General features: G+C 39.6%; 1 protein-coding gene across 17 annotated transcripts in view; it reads left to right on the top strand.

Annotated features, from left to right (window-relative positions):
• Positions 1 to 18,049, top strand: part of Clasp2 (cytoplasmic linker associated protein 2) — a 212,216-nt gene that overhangs the window by 56,768 nt on the left and 137,399 nt on the right. The window contains exon 2 of one of the 17 annotated variants that reach the window (XM_057766240.1): positions 300 to 447. The exons of the other annotated variants lie outside the window; for them this stretch is intronic. Within the exon in view, the coding sequence (XP_057622223.1) occupies positions 438 to 447 (10 nt within the window). The 5' untranslated portion in view covers positions 300 to 437. The remainder of the gene's footprint in view (positions 1 to 299; positions 448 to 18,049) is intronic. 17 annotated transcript variants of the gene reach the window in all.

Below are 18,049 nucleotides of genomic sequence, written 5' to 3' on the forward strand. Positions count from 1 at the left end.
GAATTGGAATTTTGTGGTAATAAAATACTTAAGAGTAGCAAAATGGCTTGCTATGGATACTATATTAATTAGTGTGCTTGTGGTTTGTCAGGGTAGTAAACATTCTTTAAGAAATTTATATAGGACATGATTTGGTCACAATTGCCTTTGTTGGTGTTTTGGTAAGAATAATTTTTAAAACACCTATTTCTATAGTGTTTTATACTTTTCAAAGGCACTTTGATATACTTTATAAATATTACTCCTCAGGTACAAATGACTAGTGAAGTGCACAGACATTTGGTGTTTCCATTTCACAGATTAGGAAACTGACAACTGCTGAAAGGTGTGTTCCAGGTCCAGGCACAGACAGCAAACTAGGCTGAATCTACAACCCCAGATGTACATCTGCTATTGTCCTTCATAGCACTGAATATTTGAGCCTGCCTATTATTAAGATGCTTAGAGGTATGTTTCATAATCACATCAGCATCGGAGTATGTACAGAGGAAGTGTAAGGCTTTTACAGTGTTTTGGTCTGTGTGTGTGTGTGTGTGTTCGTGTTCTTAAGGACCCCTTGCTTGAATTTGTAGTTTTTAAGTCTTAATATTGTCAGACTTCCTGTGGCGATCATGACCTCTGTCCTCTGAGAGTCGGTCCTCTGGTGCTATTATGAATGGGTTGCGACTCACCAAGTTGCTGTTGTTGATAGTTATTTAAAGTATTTATATATATTTAAATGCATTTAAATAAAAGTGTGATAGTAGATTTTTACACATTGTTGTGATTCTGAGAATTTATGTAACTTTTATATGACCTTATATAAATAAGTTAGATACACTTTATTAATTTTTAAGGTAAAGAACATCAAATTCATTTCTCATAAGCTTAAGAGCATTGCCAAATTTCTTTTCGTGGGAAGATAAGACAGAACAAAAATGTTTAATTTTTAGGCAGCTAAATTTTGCATTTGCTTTGGATCATCTAGATTTTATTTAATTTTTTAATCCCATCCTTGTATGTTTACTTATTAGTTCTTGTTTTCCAAATAATATATTCAGACAGTTAAGAAATGTATTGATTTTCTTTTGAATGCAAAGTAATGACCTCTTGTAAGGCTTAGAGGGTAGCCTTCCAACTAATTCTCTTCCTTAAAATAGTAACGCTTTTATTGGATTAAAATATACCTTTAAAAAAATCCTTAAAAGTCTGAATAATAAAGCCACATGTGTCTGAGCAGACTGTCAGGATGAGTAGTCTTAGTGTGTGATATGGTTACTCTGCATGTAAGTGCACTGCACTATTCCTAACCTGTTTGCTCATTTAAAATTTAACTATGGACTTAGTATATAAATAGCATCTTTTTAAAATTGAAATGATGATCATAATGCAAAAATCCCTTGAACTTGTTTATACTTTATACAGTGCTTTTTCATACTTTTTATTGTACTTTAAACATAAATTTTGTGTTGATTGCTGTTTATTTGCTTTAGGGGTGGGGACTAGTGGGGATGGACCCCAGGGCCTCATTTACTCTGGACAGTTATTTTACCACTGTGTTGCATCCCCTGAAAGCAGTTATTCTGAATATATTTTCGGCATTTGCTTTGTCTGCTCAATAACACATGAAGTGTTTTAATGCCATATGCTGTCATGTGTTACTCTGCCTCATTTGTTTAAACTGTTGCATAGCCTTCCAGTGTGTGTGTGTGTGTGTAAAATAACCATTTCATGTTCTGTGAAAGTTTACATTTTTGCCATATATGATTTTTCCTAAACTGTTCTGGAAAAGCCGTTTGTATGAATACAGATGTGTGCATTTTTAAAAATATAGTGTAAATAGCATTTTAGGACTAAAAATTTCACTTTAAGTTGTTTTAGCTATAACTATACTCCAAAAATACTTAATTATGTACATTTTCATCAGTAATGCCTGCTAACCAAACATTCTTTCCAGTTCTTGATATTATTAGTTGTTTAAATATAATTTGCCAATCATATGAGTGAAAAGTATCTTTGACATTGTCAAACTTGCCTGCTTTCTGATGACACTGGTCATCTTCATATGACGTGTGTGTGTGTGTGTGTGTTCTGAGTATTGCTTCTTGGCTTACTTTGTGTAGGTCTCTTTACCTTTGCATGTAGATGTGGAGGCCAGAGGTTGATGCTGATGTCTTCTTCCTTTGTTCTTGCTTATTTTCTGAGACAGAATTTCTCACTGAACCTGGAGCTTACTGTTTGAGCTGGGCTAACTGACCAGCAAGCCCCTAGGATTTGCCTGTTGCATCCATCAGGGATAGGAAGGAGGTTTTAGATACGGGTTGGTTTTTGCAGTAAGAACTTACTGAACCAACTGAGCCGTGTTTCCAGTTCACCTTTTGACATCTTTAGCCGAATCGTTTGACTTTTTGTTTGTTTACAACTGACCTGTAGATATTCCAGTCATGTCATTGGCAGTTTTATTTATTTCAAGGTCAGCTCACACTCATGCTCTCGTATTGCCTGGTGAGTCCGTGGGGTCCTGGGGTGGCTTAATGCTTGGTGAGTTCTTGAGAGTGGCTTTTAGATGGTTTTAACGTCAGTTGTTTCATTCTTATTCCAAAGCATAAAGCCAAACATTGGAGTAATTGTGTAATATTATGCTCTCAGCAGTCAAATCAGAGAGGGTTAATTAAAAACCTGTAGGATTATTGTGTGGTGCTGAGGCTTGCAGTCTGCCCCAGAAGCATGAGAAAGGAATTTGGCCTTTTGTTGTTCCTGCAGAGTTGCTGGAAAGAAATACAGTTTTGTTATAAATGGTCTGTTCCTAAATTTTTAACATTTCGATACAGTCTACTCAAAAATTAATTTTTTAAAAGTATATGCAACTGGACCAAACAAGGAGGCAAACTCTTTTAATCCCAGCATTTAGGGAGAAACAGGGAGAGCTTTGTGAGCTCAAGGCCAGCTTGGTTTATATAGTGAGTTCTAAGCCCCCTAGGGCTGCATAGTGAGATCCTACCTTTAAAAAAAAACATGAAATTTTAGGGATCACCCTTCTGTGAGACCCTTTTGCTTCTAGGACCACTTTAGACTCATCTAAACTTAAAGAGGAGTGGACCACTAGCAAGAAACTCATGCTGAAAAGACCCCTTTCCATGCTCCTCAACAGTTTTTATGACGCACTAGGATTGTATGATGTAAATCAGAACAAAATCTGCCTTTTCACTTGCTGATGTAAGGACAATATTTTCTACTAAAATCAATGATGGGATGAAAAAAAAAGAAGAAGAAAAAGAAGCATGTGAAGAGAAGTAAATTACAAGGAACAAAAGAGTAAGTATTATTGAGAATCATGAAAGCCAGCAGTGCACGTAACAGTTCAAGAAGAGATGCTACTTCAGGAAGTATTTAAAAGCCAAAAGAGACTGATGGCCACTTGAAAAAGTCAGACGTTTCTCTTATTCTACTGATTGAATTTTCCATCCTATCAAAACCCTTAAAGCATGGCATTAGCATTCATGTAAGACAGAAGACAGTAAGTAGCCGTCACTAAGATTGAAACTAGCCAGTGGCTAAAAATAAAGGAACCTTCCAGTAGCCACTGCTGGCCTTAGCCAGCCACCTCTGGTGCAGCTTTGTGAGGTACCTTCAGACAGACTGAGGCAGAATGAGACTTCCTGAGGCAGTCCCATTTACCTGCTGGCAGCAAATTGTTGGGTACCAGTAGCAACATATTTTCAAACCTGATATTGGTAATGAATTGACCTCTTTAAAGGTTTACAGCTTTTCTTTGTTCTTTTAGAATATTACGATTCAATGTTCTTAACAGCTGCTGCCTTGAAAATTTAAGGGACAAATTTCTGTACAATTTCGAACTTATGGACCTCACTTATATTTATCTTTGTGTATTTCATGACATATTATTCAATTTTATTGATGACAGGTATGGTTCAGATTGTCATTATCTCTTGATTGGATCATTGAAGGTCTTGAATCTTTAAAGATAACTTTCAGGGAAATAAAAGATAACTTTCAGCTGGGCGTGGTGGCACATGCCTTTAATCCCAGAATTTGGAGGCAGAGATAGGCGAATCTATGTGAATTTGAAGCCAGCCTAGTCTACAAGAGTTAGTTCCAGGACAGCAAGACTGTTACACAGAGAAACCCTGTCTCAAAAAACAAAACAAAACAAACAAACAAAAAGATAACTTTCCTCCTACTATTCAAAGGGGAAAAAAAAACCCAGCAAAATCTTTAAATGTATTTTAAGTTGTTTACTGATATCTTCTAAGTTTCATCTTCTAATAATTTTACTGAATATTTATTTTCAAGCTAAAGACAAGTTAAAAACTTTTTTTTGAGACAGTGTTCTTTGTGTAGCTTTGGCTACCCTGGAACTAGCTCTGTAGACCAGACTGGCCTCCAACTCATAGTAATCTGCCTGCCTCTGCTTCCTGAGTTCTGGGATTAAAGATCTGCGCTACCACTGCCTGTTTAAAATTTTTTTTCTAGCTTTTATTTCTGAAGATTATTGCTTTCTATTGTATGATAATAATAATAGTTATTATAGACAGATATATATGTTTATGTGTAGGTTGTGCATGGTTGTGAGCGCAGGCATTTAGGTGTGCATGCTTTATTGTGACATGACCAGAGATCACTGCTAAGTGTCTTCCTCTGTTGGTCTCCACCTTACTTTTCTCTCACTGAATTTGGAACTCACTGTTTTGGGTAGGCTGACCTGCCAGCTCCAGAGCTACCTCTCCCTACCTGGGGTTATTGAAGCTGCCACCATATCCAGCTGTGTACATGGCTCCTGGGGATTTGAACTCATGTCCTCATTCTTGTACACAAAGTACAGTTCCACTGAATGTTTCTCCCCAACTTTCTCTTCTGTTATTTTTTCTTTTTATTATGTCTCATCCCTTTGTTTGTGTCTGCCTCTCCTCAAGGAATAGTTGTTCCTAGTTATAAGCTGGAAGTATTAGGTTGTTCCACTGTGTCTTTAGTGCATTTTGTTTCATCTTTCTCTTTCCTGTGTATCCTGAGAAACATCATTTTATCATGCAAACCTTTAACCTTGGCAAACAAAAGTTTAAGTGGTTCCAAGAACTTGCATTTTCTTTTTCCAGTAGTTTCTTTTTCAAAAGGTGTGTGTGCGTGTGTCTGGTTTATCTGTCTCTGTGTGTCTGTTTTTATAAATACACCCTACACATTCGTGCAAGCTGTATGTACACTACCTGTAGGTGTGGAGATTCTAAGTTGAGGGTTTTAAAGATGAAACCATCCCATAGATTTTCAGTTGCTCCTTGTATTCCTTTCTGTCATAGGCATTGCCACTTCTCTGTCATTCTACAAGGTGGATAATTTTTAAGCTGTGGCAGTTAGATTCTTGGGATTCTGGTTTGTAGCTAGACACAAAGAAATAATCCCAACACCTGGAGGTTGAGGCAGGAGGATTGCCATAAATTCAAGGCCAGCATGTACTACAAAGCAAGACCCTGTCTGGGGGTGAGGGGGAAAAAAATCCACGTTGCAACTTTGATAAAGTGTTCTTCCCCAGTGGTCATCCATTCCTGTTACTGGCATCTTGTAAGAATGTGCTGACATTCATTAGGGGTTTACCCCACTTATTCTGCCCTTTGCTTCCATGTTCACTCTTACATTGTGGCTTATAGTATTAGGTTCTATTGTATGGCTGTTGAAAATAAAGTGATTTAAATTATAATTTTTAATGATTTCAGTGTTTATATCTCAGTTGCTTTATAAATACTTTTCCAGTTTTTTACACTAGGATTCAAGTTAGGTTCCCCACTATTATTGGCTAATACATCTCTTATCAGCAATAGAGATGACCTCTCTTTTTGGCTTTTACTTGGCATCTGTCAGATAAGTATCTTCCATTCTATACCTTGGTAATTGCATTATAGTAGTACTTTTGTTGATTATTTTGTTTAATCTTTTGTTTGTGTGTTTGGCTTCCTGGAAGTCTCATGTAGCTGAGAATGATCTTGAAATCCTGACCCTCCTGCCTCTTCCTAAATGCTGGGATTTCAGGCATGTACCATCACACCTGTATCTCTATCCACTGTATTTCTTTTGTTGTTGTTGTTGTTATTGTTTTCAAGACAAGGTTTCTCTCTAGCTTCCATGCCTGTCTTGGAACTAGCTCTTGTAGACCAGGCTGGCCACGAACTCACAGAGTTCCACCTGCCTCTGCCTCCTACTGTATTTCTTTAAAATGCTTCAAATGGCTTGGTCAAAACCAAGTCTTATTTGGGTATTTTGTTGATAAAGATTTTTCAAGAGTGCTGTTTTGTTTGACTGTGGTAGTCTGAATGAAAATGTCCCCCATATAGTCATATGTTTTAATGTTTGGTCCCTAGTTTGTGGAACTGTTTTGGGAAGGATTAAGAAGTACAGTACCAGATCCAGATTTGGGTTTCTGTCAGAAGACACACAATATCTGGCTGTCTTTGTGTTATTAGTATTAAGCAATGTATTTAGTCATTGACTAGATCTGTCCTTTATATAGGTCGCTTTGTGTTTATCTTTTCAATATCCTTTGATCCAAATTCTTTGTAGGGTATACACTGTCTACCTTGTGGTTTGAAAGGAGGTCAAGAATATAAACAATGGAATAAGTAAAGCAGCTGTTCCAGTCCTTTGGACACGGTGGTGCAAGTCTGGCTTTAGATTAGGAGTGGCAACAGAAGTAACGAGAAATAGTTGGGCTTCCAATACTATTGGGAGTAACATAGGACAACAACTGTTGGTAGATGGTGGATATGGGCATGGGAGAATGCATAGGGTGTGTTCCCACATTTTGGGCTTGACTAGCAGAGATAATGATGTCATTTATCCCACGGGTATGGGAAGATTTTAAAATAGTGTTGGTGTAGTCATTTGTGTTAAACTGAAGATGCCTCTGACATCTCCAATAGAGGATGATTTCCTCAGGGGACAGGTCACAGATAGTGGTTGTAGGGGTTTGGAACTCACGAGATATTCTAGGCCAGAGGTGAGCACTGGAAATTTCTCAACATTTCGAGAATACTTAGCGTGGAGAATAGATGAAACACTTTAGAAAAGTTGTGGAATAGAGAAAAGACTTTGACAGGATAGCTGGTTTAAATAGGAAGTGCCACCAGAAAGTACTTAGGAGGTGGCCTGTGAGGCCAGACAGAAAAGAGGAGATAGAGCATCCTGTGCACTTCCTTAAACAAGAGTGGTGGTTGTAAGATTTCTTGTTTACTAACCTGTTGATAATTTAGCTATTAAGTAAGAACTATGTTCATTGGTCCTCACTGGCTATGCAAGAATATAACAGCCCAGAAACCCAAAGTCCTATTGCTTGTTGTTTTAATTAGAATAAGGAAGGATATAGCTTCAAGTGAAAGAGGAACTGTGGTATGAGAAACTAGTTAGTAAGAAGTAAAGTGCATTTCTTGTGTGTAAATCCCTAGTATTAGGGTTCTTACTGAAGTAGTTGTTTTCTTGAAGAAAACCTGCACAAAATTAATACTGTGAGACCTGTGTGTGGGTTTGGCTTGCTCTTTTTACCCTGTGAGATGGAACAACTTTTTGTGTTTTATGTGTATCTTAGACACAATTACTTTGGATTACATGTATCCTAAACATGATGTAGAAAGTGTAAAAACCTTGTGAAATTGTGACCTGCCTTCAATTAGAAGAAAAGAAAAAAGTGGTGCACATGTATGTATGGGTTTGATTAAAATTACAGGAACTCACAATCCTGGGAAAACAGGTGTCATGGTGTACACCTGTAATTCCAGGATGTAGGAGATGGAGGCAGGAAGATTATACATTTGAGGCCAGCCTGGGATATATGGCAAGACCCCGTTTAAAAAAGAAGAGAGGGAGGCTGATCTCTGTGAGTTCAAGGCCAGCCTGGTCTACAGAGCAAATTCCAGAACAGCTAGGGCTACACAGAGAAACCTTCTCAAAAAACCAATAAAATAAAATAAAAAGAAGAAACCTTGGGAAAACCAGTTGGTCTTTTTTTTTTCTTTTTTTTAAAAATTTATTTATTTATTAAAGATTTCTGTCTCTTCCCCGCCACTGCCTCCCATATCCCTCCCCGTCCCCCAATCAACTCCCCCTCTCTCATCAGCCCTAATAGCAGTCAGGATTCCCTGCTCTGTGGGAAGTCCAAGGACCTCCCACCTCCTTCCAGGTCTATTAAGGTGAACATCCAAACAGCCTAGGCTCCCACAAAGCCAGTGTGTGCAGTAGGATCAAAACCCAGTGCCATTGTTCTTGACTTCTCAGCAGTCCTCATTGTCCGCTATGCTCAGTGAGTCCGGTATTATCCCATGCTTTTTCAGACCCAGTCCAGCTGGCCTTGGTGAGTTCCCGAAAGAATACCCCAATTGTCTCAGTATGTGGGTGCACCCCTCATGGCCCTGAGTTCCTTGCTCGTGCTCTCTCTCCTTCTGCTCCTGGTTTGGACCTTGGGGTTGTAGTCTGGTGTTCCAATGTGGGACTCTGTCTCTGTCTCCTTTCATCGCCTGTTGAAGGTTAATATCCAGGATGATGACTATATGTTTTTCTTTGGGTTCACCTTCTTATTTAGCTTCTCTAGGATCACGAATTATAGGCTCAATATCCTTTATTTATGGCTAGAAACCAAATATGAGTGAGTACATCCCATGTTCCTCTTTTTGGGTCTGGCTTACCTCACTCAGGATAGTGTTTTCTATTTCTGTCCATTTGCATGCAAAATTCAAGAAGTCATTGTTTTTTAATGCCGAGTAGTACTCTAATATGTATGTATTCCATACTTTCTTCATCCATTCTTCCATTGAAGGGCGTCTCGGTTGTTTCCAGGTTCTGGCTATTACAAACAATGATGCTATGAACATAGTTGAGCATATACTTTTGTTGTATGATAGGGCATCTCTTGGGTATATTCCCAAGAGTGGTATTGCTGGGTCCAGGGGTAGGTTGATCCCGAATTTCCCAAGAAACTGCCACACTGCTTTCCAAAGTGGTTTCACAAGTTTGCATTCTCACCAGCAATGGATGAGTGTACCCCTTTCTCCACAACCTCTCCAGCAAAGGCTATCATTGGTGTTTTTTATTTTAGCCATTCTGACAGGTGTAAGATGGTATCTTAAAGTTGTCTTGATTTGCATTTCATTTCCCTGATTGCTAAGGAAGTTGAGCATGACCTTAAGTGTCTTTTGGCCATTTGAACTTCTTCTGTTGAGAATTCTCTGTTCAGCTCCTTGCCCCATTTTATAATTGGGTTGATTAGCCTTTTACGGTCTAGTTTCTTGAGTTCTTTATATATTTTGGATATCAGACCTTTGTCAGTTGCGGGGTTGGTGAAGATCTTCTCCCAGTCAGTGGGTTGCCTTTCTGTCTTAGTGACAGTGTCCTTTGCTTTACAGAAGCTTCTCAGTCTCAGGAGGTCCCATTTATTCAATGATGCCCTTAATGTCTGTGCTGCTGGGGTTATACGTAGGAAGTGTTCTCTTGTGCCCATGTGTTGTAGAGTACTTCCCACTTTCTCTTCTATCAGGTTCAGTGTGTTCGGACTGATATTGAGGTCTTTAATCCATTTGGACTTGAGTTTTGTGCATGGTGATAGACGTGGATCTATTTTCATTCTTCTACAGATTGACATCCAGTTTTGCCAGCACAATTTGTTAAAGATGCTCTTTTTTTCCCATTGTATACTTTTAGCTCCTTTATCGAAAATCAGGTGTTCATAGGTTTGTGGGTTAAAGTCCGGGTCTTCTATTCGATTCCATTGGTCGACTTCTCTGTTTTTATGCCAATACCAAGCTGTTTTCAATACTGTAGCTCTGTAATAGAGTTCGAAGTCAGGGATGGTAATGCCTCCAGACGATCCTTTATTGTATAAGATTGTTTTGGCTATCCTGGGTGTTTTGTTTTTCCATATAAAGTTGATTATTGTCTTCTCGAGGGCTGTGAAGAATTTTTATGGGATTTTGATGGGGATTGCATTGAATCTATAGATTGCTTTTGGTAGAATTGCCAATTTTATTATGTTGATCCTCCCAATCCAAGAGCAAGGGACATCCTTCCATTTTCTGGTGTCCTCTTCAATTTCTTTCTTCAAAGACTTAAAGTTCTTGTCAAATAGATCTTTCACTTCCTTGGTCAGAGTTACCCCAAGATATTTTATGCTATTTGTGGCTATCGTGAAAGGTGATGCTTCTCTGATTTCCCTCTCTGCTTCCTTATCCTTAGTGTATAGGAAGGTAACTGATTTCTTGGAGTTGATCTTGTATCCTGTCACATTACTAAAGGTGTTTATCAGCTGTAGGAGTTCTTTGGTAGAGTTTTTGGGGTCGCTTATGTATACTATCATATCATGTGCAAATAATGAAAGTTTAACTTCTTCCTTTCCAATTCGAATCCCCTTGATCCCCTTATGTTGTCTTATTGCTATTGCTAGAACTTCAAGCACTATATTGAAGAGGTATGGAGAGAGTGGACAGCCTTGTCGTGTTCCTGATTTTAGTGGGATGGCTTTGAGTTTTTCTCCGTTTAATTTGATGTTAGCTGTCGGCTTGCTGTAAATAGCTTTTATTATATTTAGGTATGACCCTTGTATCCCTAATCTCTCCAGGGGTGTTGGATTTTGTCGAATGCTTTTCAGCATCTAATGAAATGATCATATGGTTTTTTTCTTTTAGTTTATTTATATGATGGATTACATTGATAGATTTGCGTATGTTGAACCAGCCCTGCATCTCTGGGATGAAGCCTACTTGATCATAATGGATAATTTTTCTAATGTGTTCTTGGATTCGGTTTCCTAGTATTTTATTGAGAATTTTTGCATCGATGTTCATGAATGAGATTGGCCTGTAATTCTCTTTCTTGGTTAAGTCTTTGTGAGGTTTTGGTATCAGGGTGACTGTAGCTTCATAAAAGGAATTTGGCAATGACTCTTCTGTTTCTATATTGTGAAATACCTTAAGGTGTATAGGTATTAGCAGCTCTTCTTGGAAGTTCTGGTAGAATTCCGCATTGAAACCATCTGGTCCTGGGGTTTTTTGGAAGGGAGGTTTTTGATAACAGCTTCTAATTCTTCGCGACTAACAGGTCTATTAAGATTGTTCACCTGGTCTTGGTTTAACTTTGGTATATGGTACTTATCTAAAAAAATGTCCTTTTCTTTTACATTTTCCAGTTTTGTGGCATACAGGCTTTTGTAGTAAGATCTAATGATTCTCTGAATTTCCTCTGTGTCTGTGGTTATGTCCCCTTTTTCATTTCTGATCTTATTTATTTGCATGTTCTCTGTCATTTAATTAGTTTGGATAGGGATTTGTCGATCTTGTTAATTTTCTCCAAGAATCAACTTTTTGCTTCATTGATTCTTTGGATTGTTTTCTTTGTTTTTATTTTGTTGATTTCAACCCTGAGTTTGATTATTTCCAGTCTTCTATTCCTCCTAGGCGCGTCTGCTTCTTTTTTTTCTAGAGCTTTCAGGTATGCTGTTAAATCTCCAATGTATGCTTTCTCCGTTTTTTTTAAGTGGGTACTTAGTGCTATGAACTTCCTCTTAGCACTGCTTTCAATGTGTCCCATAGGTTTGAGTATGTTGTCTCTTCATTTTCATTAATTTCCTAAAATACAAGGAAGACTTTAATTTCTTTCTTAATTTCTTCCTTGACCCAGGTGTGGTTCAGTAGTTGACTGTTTAGTTTCCATGAGTTTGTCGGCTTTCTGGGGGTAGCATTGTTGTTGCCTTCTAACTTTAATCCATGGTGATCTGATAAGACACAAGTGGACACTGATTTTTTTTTGTATCTGTGGAGGTTTCCTTTATTACCAAGTATGTGGTCAATTTTCGAGAAGGTTCCATGAGCTGCAGAGAAGAAGGTATAGTCTTTCCTATTTGGGTGGAGTGTTCTATAGATGTCTTTTAAGTCCATTTGCTTCATTACCTCCAATAATTCTCTTAGTTCTCTATTAGGTTTCTGTCTGATTGACCTGTCCATTGGTGAGAGAGGTGTGTTGAAGTCTCCTACTACTAGTGTGTGTGGTTTGATGTCTGCCTTGAGTTTTAGTAATATTTCTTTTACATAAGTGGGTGCTTTTATATTAGGGGCATAGATATTCAGGATTGAGACTTCATCCTAATGAATTGTTCCTGTTATGAGTATAAAATGTCCATTTTGATCTCTTCTGATTGATTTTAGTTTGAAGTCAGTTTTGTTAGAAATTAGTATGGCCACTCCTGCTTGTTTCTTAGGCCCGTTTGCTTGAAAAACTTTTTCCCAACCCTTTACTCTGAGTAGATGCCTGTCTTTGTGGTTGAGATGTGTTTCTTGTAAGCAGCAGAATGTTGGATCCTGTTTTCATATCCAATCTCTTAGCCTGTGCCTTTTTATAGGTGAATTGAGTCCATTAATATTAAGTGATATTAATGACCAGTAGTTGTTTACTCCGGTTATACTTATTGTTTTTGTTAGTAGAGTTTGTGTGTCTCCCTTCTTTGAGTTGTGCTGGTGAAGGGTCGCTAGATGCCTGAGTTATTGTAGGCAGTGTTGGCAATGTTGGATTCCTTGGGTTGTGATTTTCCTTCTAATGCTTTCTGTAAGGCTGGATTTGTGGCTACGTATTGTTTGACTTTGTTCTTATCCTGGAATGTTTTGTTTTCTCCATTGATAGTGAACAATTTCTAGAACAATAGCTTGGCTGGGTATAGTAGCTTGGGCTTGCATCCATGGTCTCTTAGTTTCTGTAGTACCTCTATCCAGGTCCTTCTGGCTTTCATGGTTTCCATAGAGAAGTCAGGTGTAAGTCTGATCGGTTTAATCTGTATGTTTTGTGTTTTGATTATTATATGGCGAGGGGATTTTTTTTTTGATCCAGTCTATTTGGTGTTCTGTATGCTTCTTGAATATTCAAAGGAATATCTTTCTTTATGTTGGGAAAGTTTTCTTCCATAATTTTGTTAAAAATATTTTCTGGGCCTTTCAGCTGAGACTCTTCTCTTTCTTCTATCCCTATTATTCTTAGGTTTGGTCTTTTTATTGTGTCCCATATTTCCTGAATGTTTTGTGATGAGAATTTGTTGGCTTTGCTGTTTTCTTTGATCAGTGCGTTTATTTTCTCTATGGTGTCCTCAGAATCTGAGATTCTTTCTTCTACCTCTTGTATTCTACTGATTATGCTTGTTTCTGTAGTCTCCGCTCATTGACCTAGATTTTCCGTATCCAGCCGGTCCTGTTTGTGTTTTCTTCCTTGCTTCCATTTCAGTTTTCAATTCTTGAACTGTTTCTATTACCTGTTTGATTATTTTTCTTGGTTTCCCAGGGTATCATTTACGTATTTACTCATTTCTTCAAACTTTTTGTTATACTTCTCATCCATTTCTATAAGGGCATTTTTTACATGTTGTTTGAGGGACTCTATTGCTTTCATAAAGTCAATTTTTTCCACTTCTTCTGTGCTAGGGTGTTCAAGTCCTTCTGTCGTAAGATCGTTGGGTTCTGGTGTTTTCATATTGTTTTTCAGATTGTTGGGTGAATTCTTGCCTTGGCGTCTGCCCATCTCCTCCTATCAATGCTATCTAGTGGGTCTTCTAAAACAGGATCAGGTTTCCCTGCTGGCAGGGGCCCCGCATACAAAATGCCCCTGCTCCATTTCCTGGTTCTGGTCGCCGGCCAAGATCCCTCACACCACTCAGGAGGGTCTACAGGAACAGGAACAGGCTCCCCGTTCACCAGGGACCTCGTCAACAAAAGGTCTACCACTCTGTAGGCCAGCCACCAAAACAAAGACACTCTCGCTGTCCTCTGCCCTGAGCACCCAACCCAGCGCCCAAACAGGCTGAACTGGGTGATCCCGTGGCCCCGCGGAAGTGAGGGAGAAGGAAGGAGGCCTCTGGGGGCAAGCTGGGATGGACCAGGGAGAGAGGTCGCAGCAGAGGAGGAACTGTCCTCGCAGGCTGGCCAGGGAGTCAGGGGGGTCAAGGAATGCCCCCACTCCGTTTCCTGGATTCCACCGTGGGTCAAGAACACTCCCACCACTTAGGAGGGTCTTCAGGGGCAAGTCCAGGCTTCGCGTTCGCCAAAGGACCTTGCCAACAAAGGACCTCCCACTTTGCAGGCCAACCACCAACACACCTACTTGAGTTAGTTGTAGTGGGACGATCTGCTCTCAGTGTGGGCTTCACTGTATCAAGCTTGGACCATCAGAAAATATAAGTTCGTGTCTGCCGAGCCTCTGCCCGCGTCTGCGCAGGTCTGCCTGCACCGCCGCCTGCATCTGCACCAGTTGGTCTTATTTCTTTCTTTTTTTTTTTATTTCTTTTTTTCATTTTTATTCTTTTTTAATTAAAATTTCCACCTGCTCCCCTTTCCCATTTCCCTCCCCCTCCCCCCACTTCCCTCCCCCTATTCCCACTTCTCTTCTCCTCCCCCCACTCCATTCCCCCTCCCTCTCGATACTGAAGAGCAGTCCAAATTCCCTGCCCTGCAGGAAGACCAAGGTCCTCCCACTTCTATCTAGGTCCAGGAAGGTGAGCGTCCAAACAGGCTAAGCTCCCACAAAGCCAGTTCATGTATTAGGATCGAAACCTAGTGCCATTGTCCGCCATGTTCAGAGAGTCCAGTTTCAACCCATGCTTATTCAGTCCCAGTCCAGCTGGCCTTGGTGGGCTCCCAATAGATCAGTTCCACTGTCACAGTGGGTGGGTGCACCCCTCGTGGTCCTGACTTCCTTGCTCATGTTCTCCTTCCTTCTGCTCCTCATTTGGACCTTAAGAGCTCAGACCGTTGCTCCAAATTGAGTCTCTGTCTCTATCTCGATCCATCGCCAGATGAAGGTTCTAAGGTGATATGTAAGATATTCATCAGTATAGGATAGGGTCATTTCAGGTTCCCTCTCCTCCGTTGCCCAAGGTACCAGCTGGGAACATCTCCCTGGACACCTGCGAGCCCCTCTAGAGTCAAGTCTCTTGCCAACCCTAAGATGGCTCCCTTAGTTAGGATATATACTTCGCTGCTCCTGTATCCACCCTTCCTATATCCCAACCATCCCAATCCCCCAAGCTCCTCCCATCCTCCCCTTCTCAGGTTTCTCATCCCATTTCCCCTTAGCCCCATGCCACCTCACCCGCAAGTTCCCAGTTTTTGCCCGGCAATCTTGTCTACTTCCCCTATTTCATATAATATGTAGCAATTCCGGCTGAGCCTAAGGTAGTAGTGTCCCGTAATTATACGTGCTAATTTTTGTTAATATGTGCAGATTTACATTGAGTGGGATAAAAAGAACAAATAGACTAATGCTTGTTTTATTATGTTTTGCCATAAACTGAGTTTAGCTTTGTTCAGATTTTGCTACCAAAGGAATTTAAAAGACAAATACAAGGCAGCAGCTGAGATGTCTGGAAGGTTTTGCTCACTAACTCTCCGTCTTGATAATTACAGATCGAATACTTAAAGCTACAATAACAGATTTCAGGAGCTAAAATACTGTATCCAATAACTCAGTATGGTGGAAGCAAAGTCAGTGTTCCAGAAAGTTCTTCCAAACAAGGGCATTTGTCTGTGGATGATGAAATCGCATTGGTATGGTGTTATTCCAGATGTTCACCTTTAAAATCTCTGACTCTGGCCAGGCAGTTGTGGTCCATGCCTTTAATCCTAGCACTTGGGGGGCAGAGACAAGTGAATCTCTGTAAGTTCGAGGCCAGCCTGGTCTACAGAATGAGTTCCAGAATAGCCAGGGCTACATAGAGAAATACTGTCTCAAAGCAGAAAAAGAAAAAAGAAAAGAAGCTTCACTCTAGAGGCAGAGTCTGGTAGATACCCGTGAGTTCTAGACCAGCCAAATGGAGTTCCAAGCCAGCCAAATCTATGTAGTGAGACACTCTCTGCGAAAAAGAAAAGAGGAAAATAGCCCTTCACCTAGTCTGTAGTTTACTAACTTTTAATTATGTTAATTTTAAGAACTGAAGAATCACCTGACTATCGTTTTCATCCCATACCAAACATGGTTAAAAACGTAAAACTATTTGTTAAACCCGTATAAGTAACGTGGACTTGAAGGAGTTCATGCAAGAAATGTGAATACTAACTTGGAGGTTTTCGAATCTGTGGGTGCTAGGCAGGAAATTTAGGTTTTCCTAAAAGACATAAAATAGATGGAGTTCTACTGAAGAAAATGAAAAGACCAAACAAAAACTGCTTTTCTGAACTCTTGACTTTGGGCATATGAGTGGGATTGTGGGCCAGCAGCTCACATAGTGCTCCCCCAACTTCCATACATGCATTTGAAGGTGGCAAAGACAGGCTGAGCTTCCTTCCTCACTTGGTCTGGTTCTCTTCTCTCATTCTGTCTTCCTTCCTCTGTTCCCTCTGTTTCTTTCTTTTAGTCTCCTCCATTTTTTTCCTATAGTTGATCTTTTTCTTCTCTTCTTCATCCTCTTCTGTTTGCATCTTTCTTTGTGACCCCACCCAGAGGGAAGGACAATTCAGTTTATTGTTTTTCTAACTCTTGTCCAGGTCACACAGCCTAGCACCTACTAAACAATTCATGTTTCTTGCACTTTTGTTCAACTAGTGTGTGGACATTCATTTGGTTTTGTTTACTTTTTACAAAGTCTTCAAGAATTTGAGTTTTTTGGGGATTTGCTTTTGTAGTTTTGATTTTTTTTTTTCTCTTAAGATTATTTTATTACGCAGTGTAGTAACCATAGCGGAGGCAGGCACTCAGTACAGCTTTCGTGTACCTGCCTCCTAGATTTGTGAAATAGTCATGCTTTGCCACATTTATGTAAGATTTTTTTTAAAACTTTATTGCTATTTCTAGTCTACTCACCCCTTTTCTCTCTCATTTAAGTAACAAAAAACAAACTAGTGTTTCTTATTTGTGAATGCATCTAAATATAAGAAGTTCTGTAAGGAGCTTCTTCTAACTAGATAATTGACATTTTAAAAAAGAATTTATTCAAAACTCGTGGAACCAGGTCTCAGATTCTAGAACAGGCGTCTTCAATTCCCTTCACATCTCAGTCACTCCTTCCATAATCCCCTCCCATTTTCATGACTTCCTCCTCCCTTCCTGTCTGTTTCTATCACCTCTTCCTCTTTCATCTTTGCTGACATTACCTGTTTCCATCTCTTTGCCTGTTTAATCTTCCTCGTATACATAGCACTACAACCACTTATCTGGCTTTCTACCCTCTAGTCCTTTTTAACATCTTGAACTCACTGAGGAAATGCAGTATTTTAAGCAGACCTGTTCCTAGTAGTTGTTCATACTTGTTCTTGTTTGTGGTATCTTGTTTCCTCTGTGTCAGTCTCTTCTCACTCTGTTTCCTCCAGTTGTTGTTTCTCAGTTCTCCCTCTTGTCATCCTTTCCATCACACAGATAGATAGCCACTTCATCCTGCTCAGTTATTCCTGTCCTCTGATGCCTAATACCTTTGGGATGTTCCTAGGAATTTTGCACTTGCTCTTATAGCCCAGATAAGTAGGACCTGAGTATATGGCTCATTTACTGAAACATTTGATTTGATTTACTCTCCTGTCTGTCTCTTCCTTTCCCTCCTACTCACTCCCCAATTTTATTCATTTGCTTGTCTTTTCACTTTTGTGTTATGATGATGATACTGGTGATTGTAGGTGTTGTGTTCATGCACATGAGTGCTTGTGTGTATGTTTGTGAGTTCATGTGACCATGGGCTCAGAGAACAACCTTGGGTTTCATTTCAGTCCTCACCTTCCACATTGTTTGATTCAGGTTTCTTGGTGTTTGCCTGCTGCATATGCCAGGCCCACAAAACCACCTCTCATCTCCCCATAGGTTCATTGAGGTGACAGATGTGTGTACTGCCTCACCCAGTTTGATGTGAGTGAGCATGGGGATTAGAACTCAGGTCCTACACTTGTATAGCATGCACTTTACTCACTGAGCTATCTCCAAGTCTCACATAAATGATTCGGAAAAAGAAATAGACAATAGGAAAATAAGGGTTGACCTGTGGTTCCCTTTAACCTTAGGAGTTTGTCGTCATTTGGTATTCTAACTTCTCCTTGCATGTCATGTGGGCTTAGATTTGTTCTTTCAC

The sequence above is a fragment of the Chionomys nivalis genome, chromosome 4 (assembly GCF_950005125.1).
Source record: "Chionomys nivalis chromosome 4, mChiNiv1.1, whole genome shotgun sequence".
NCBI lineage: Eukaryota > Metazoa > Chordata > Mammalia > Rodentia > Cricetidae > Chionomys > Chionomys nivalis.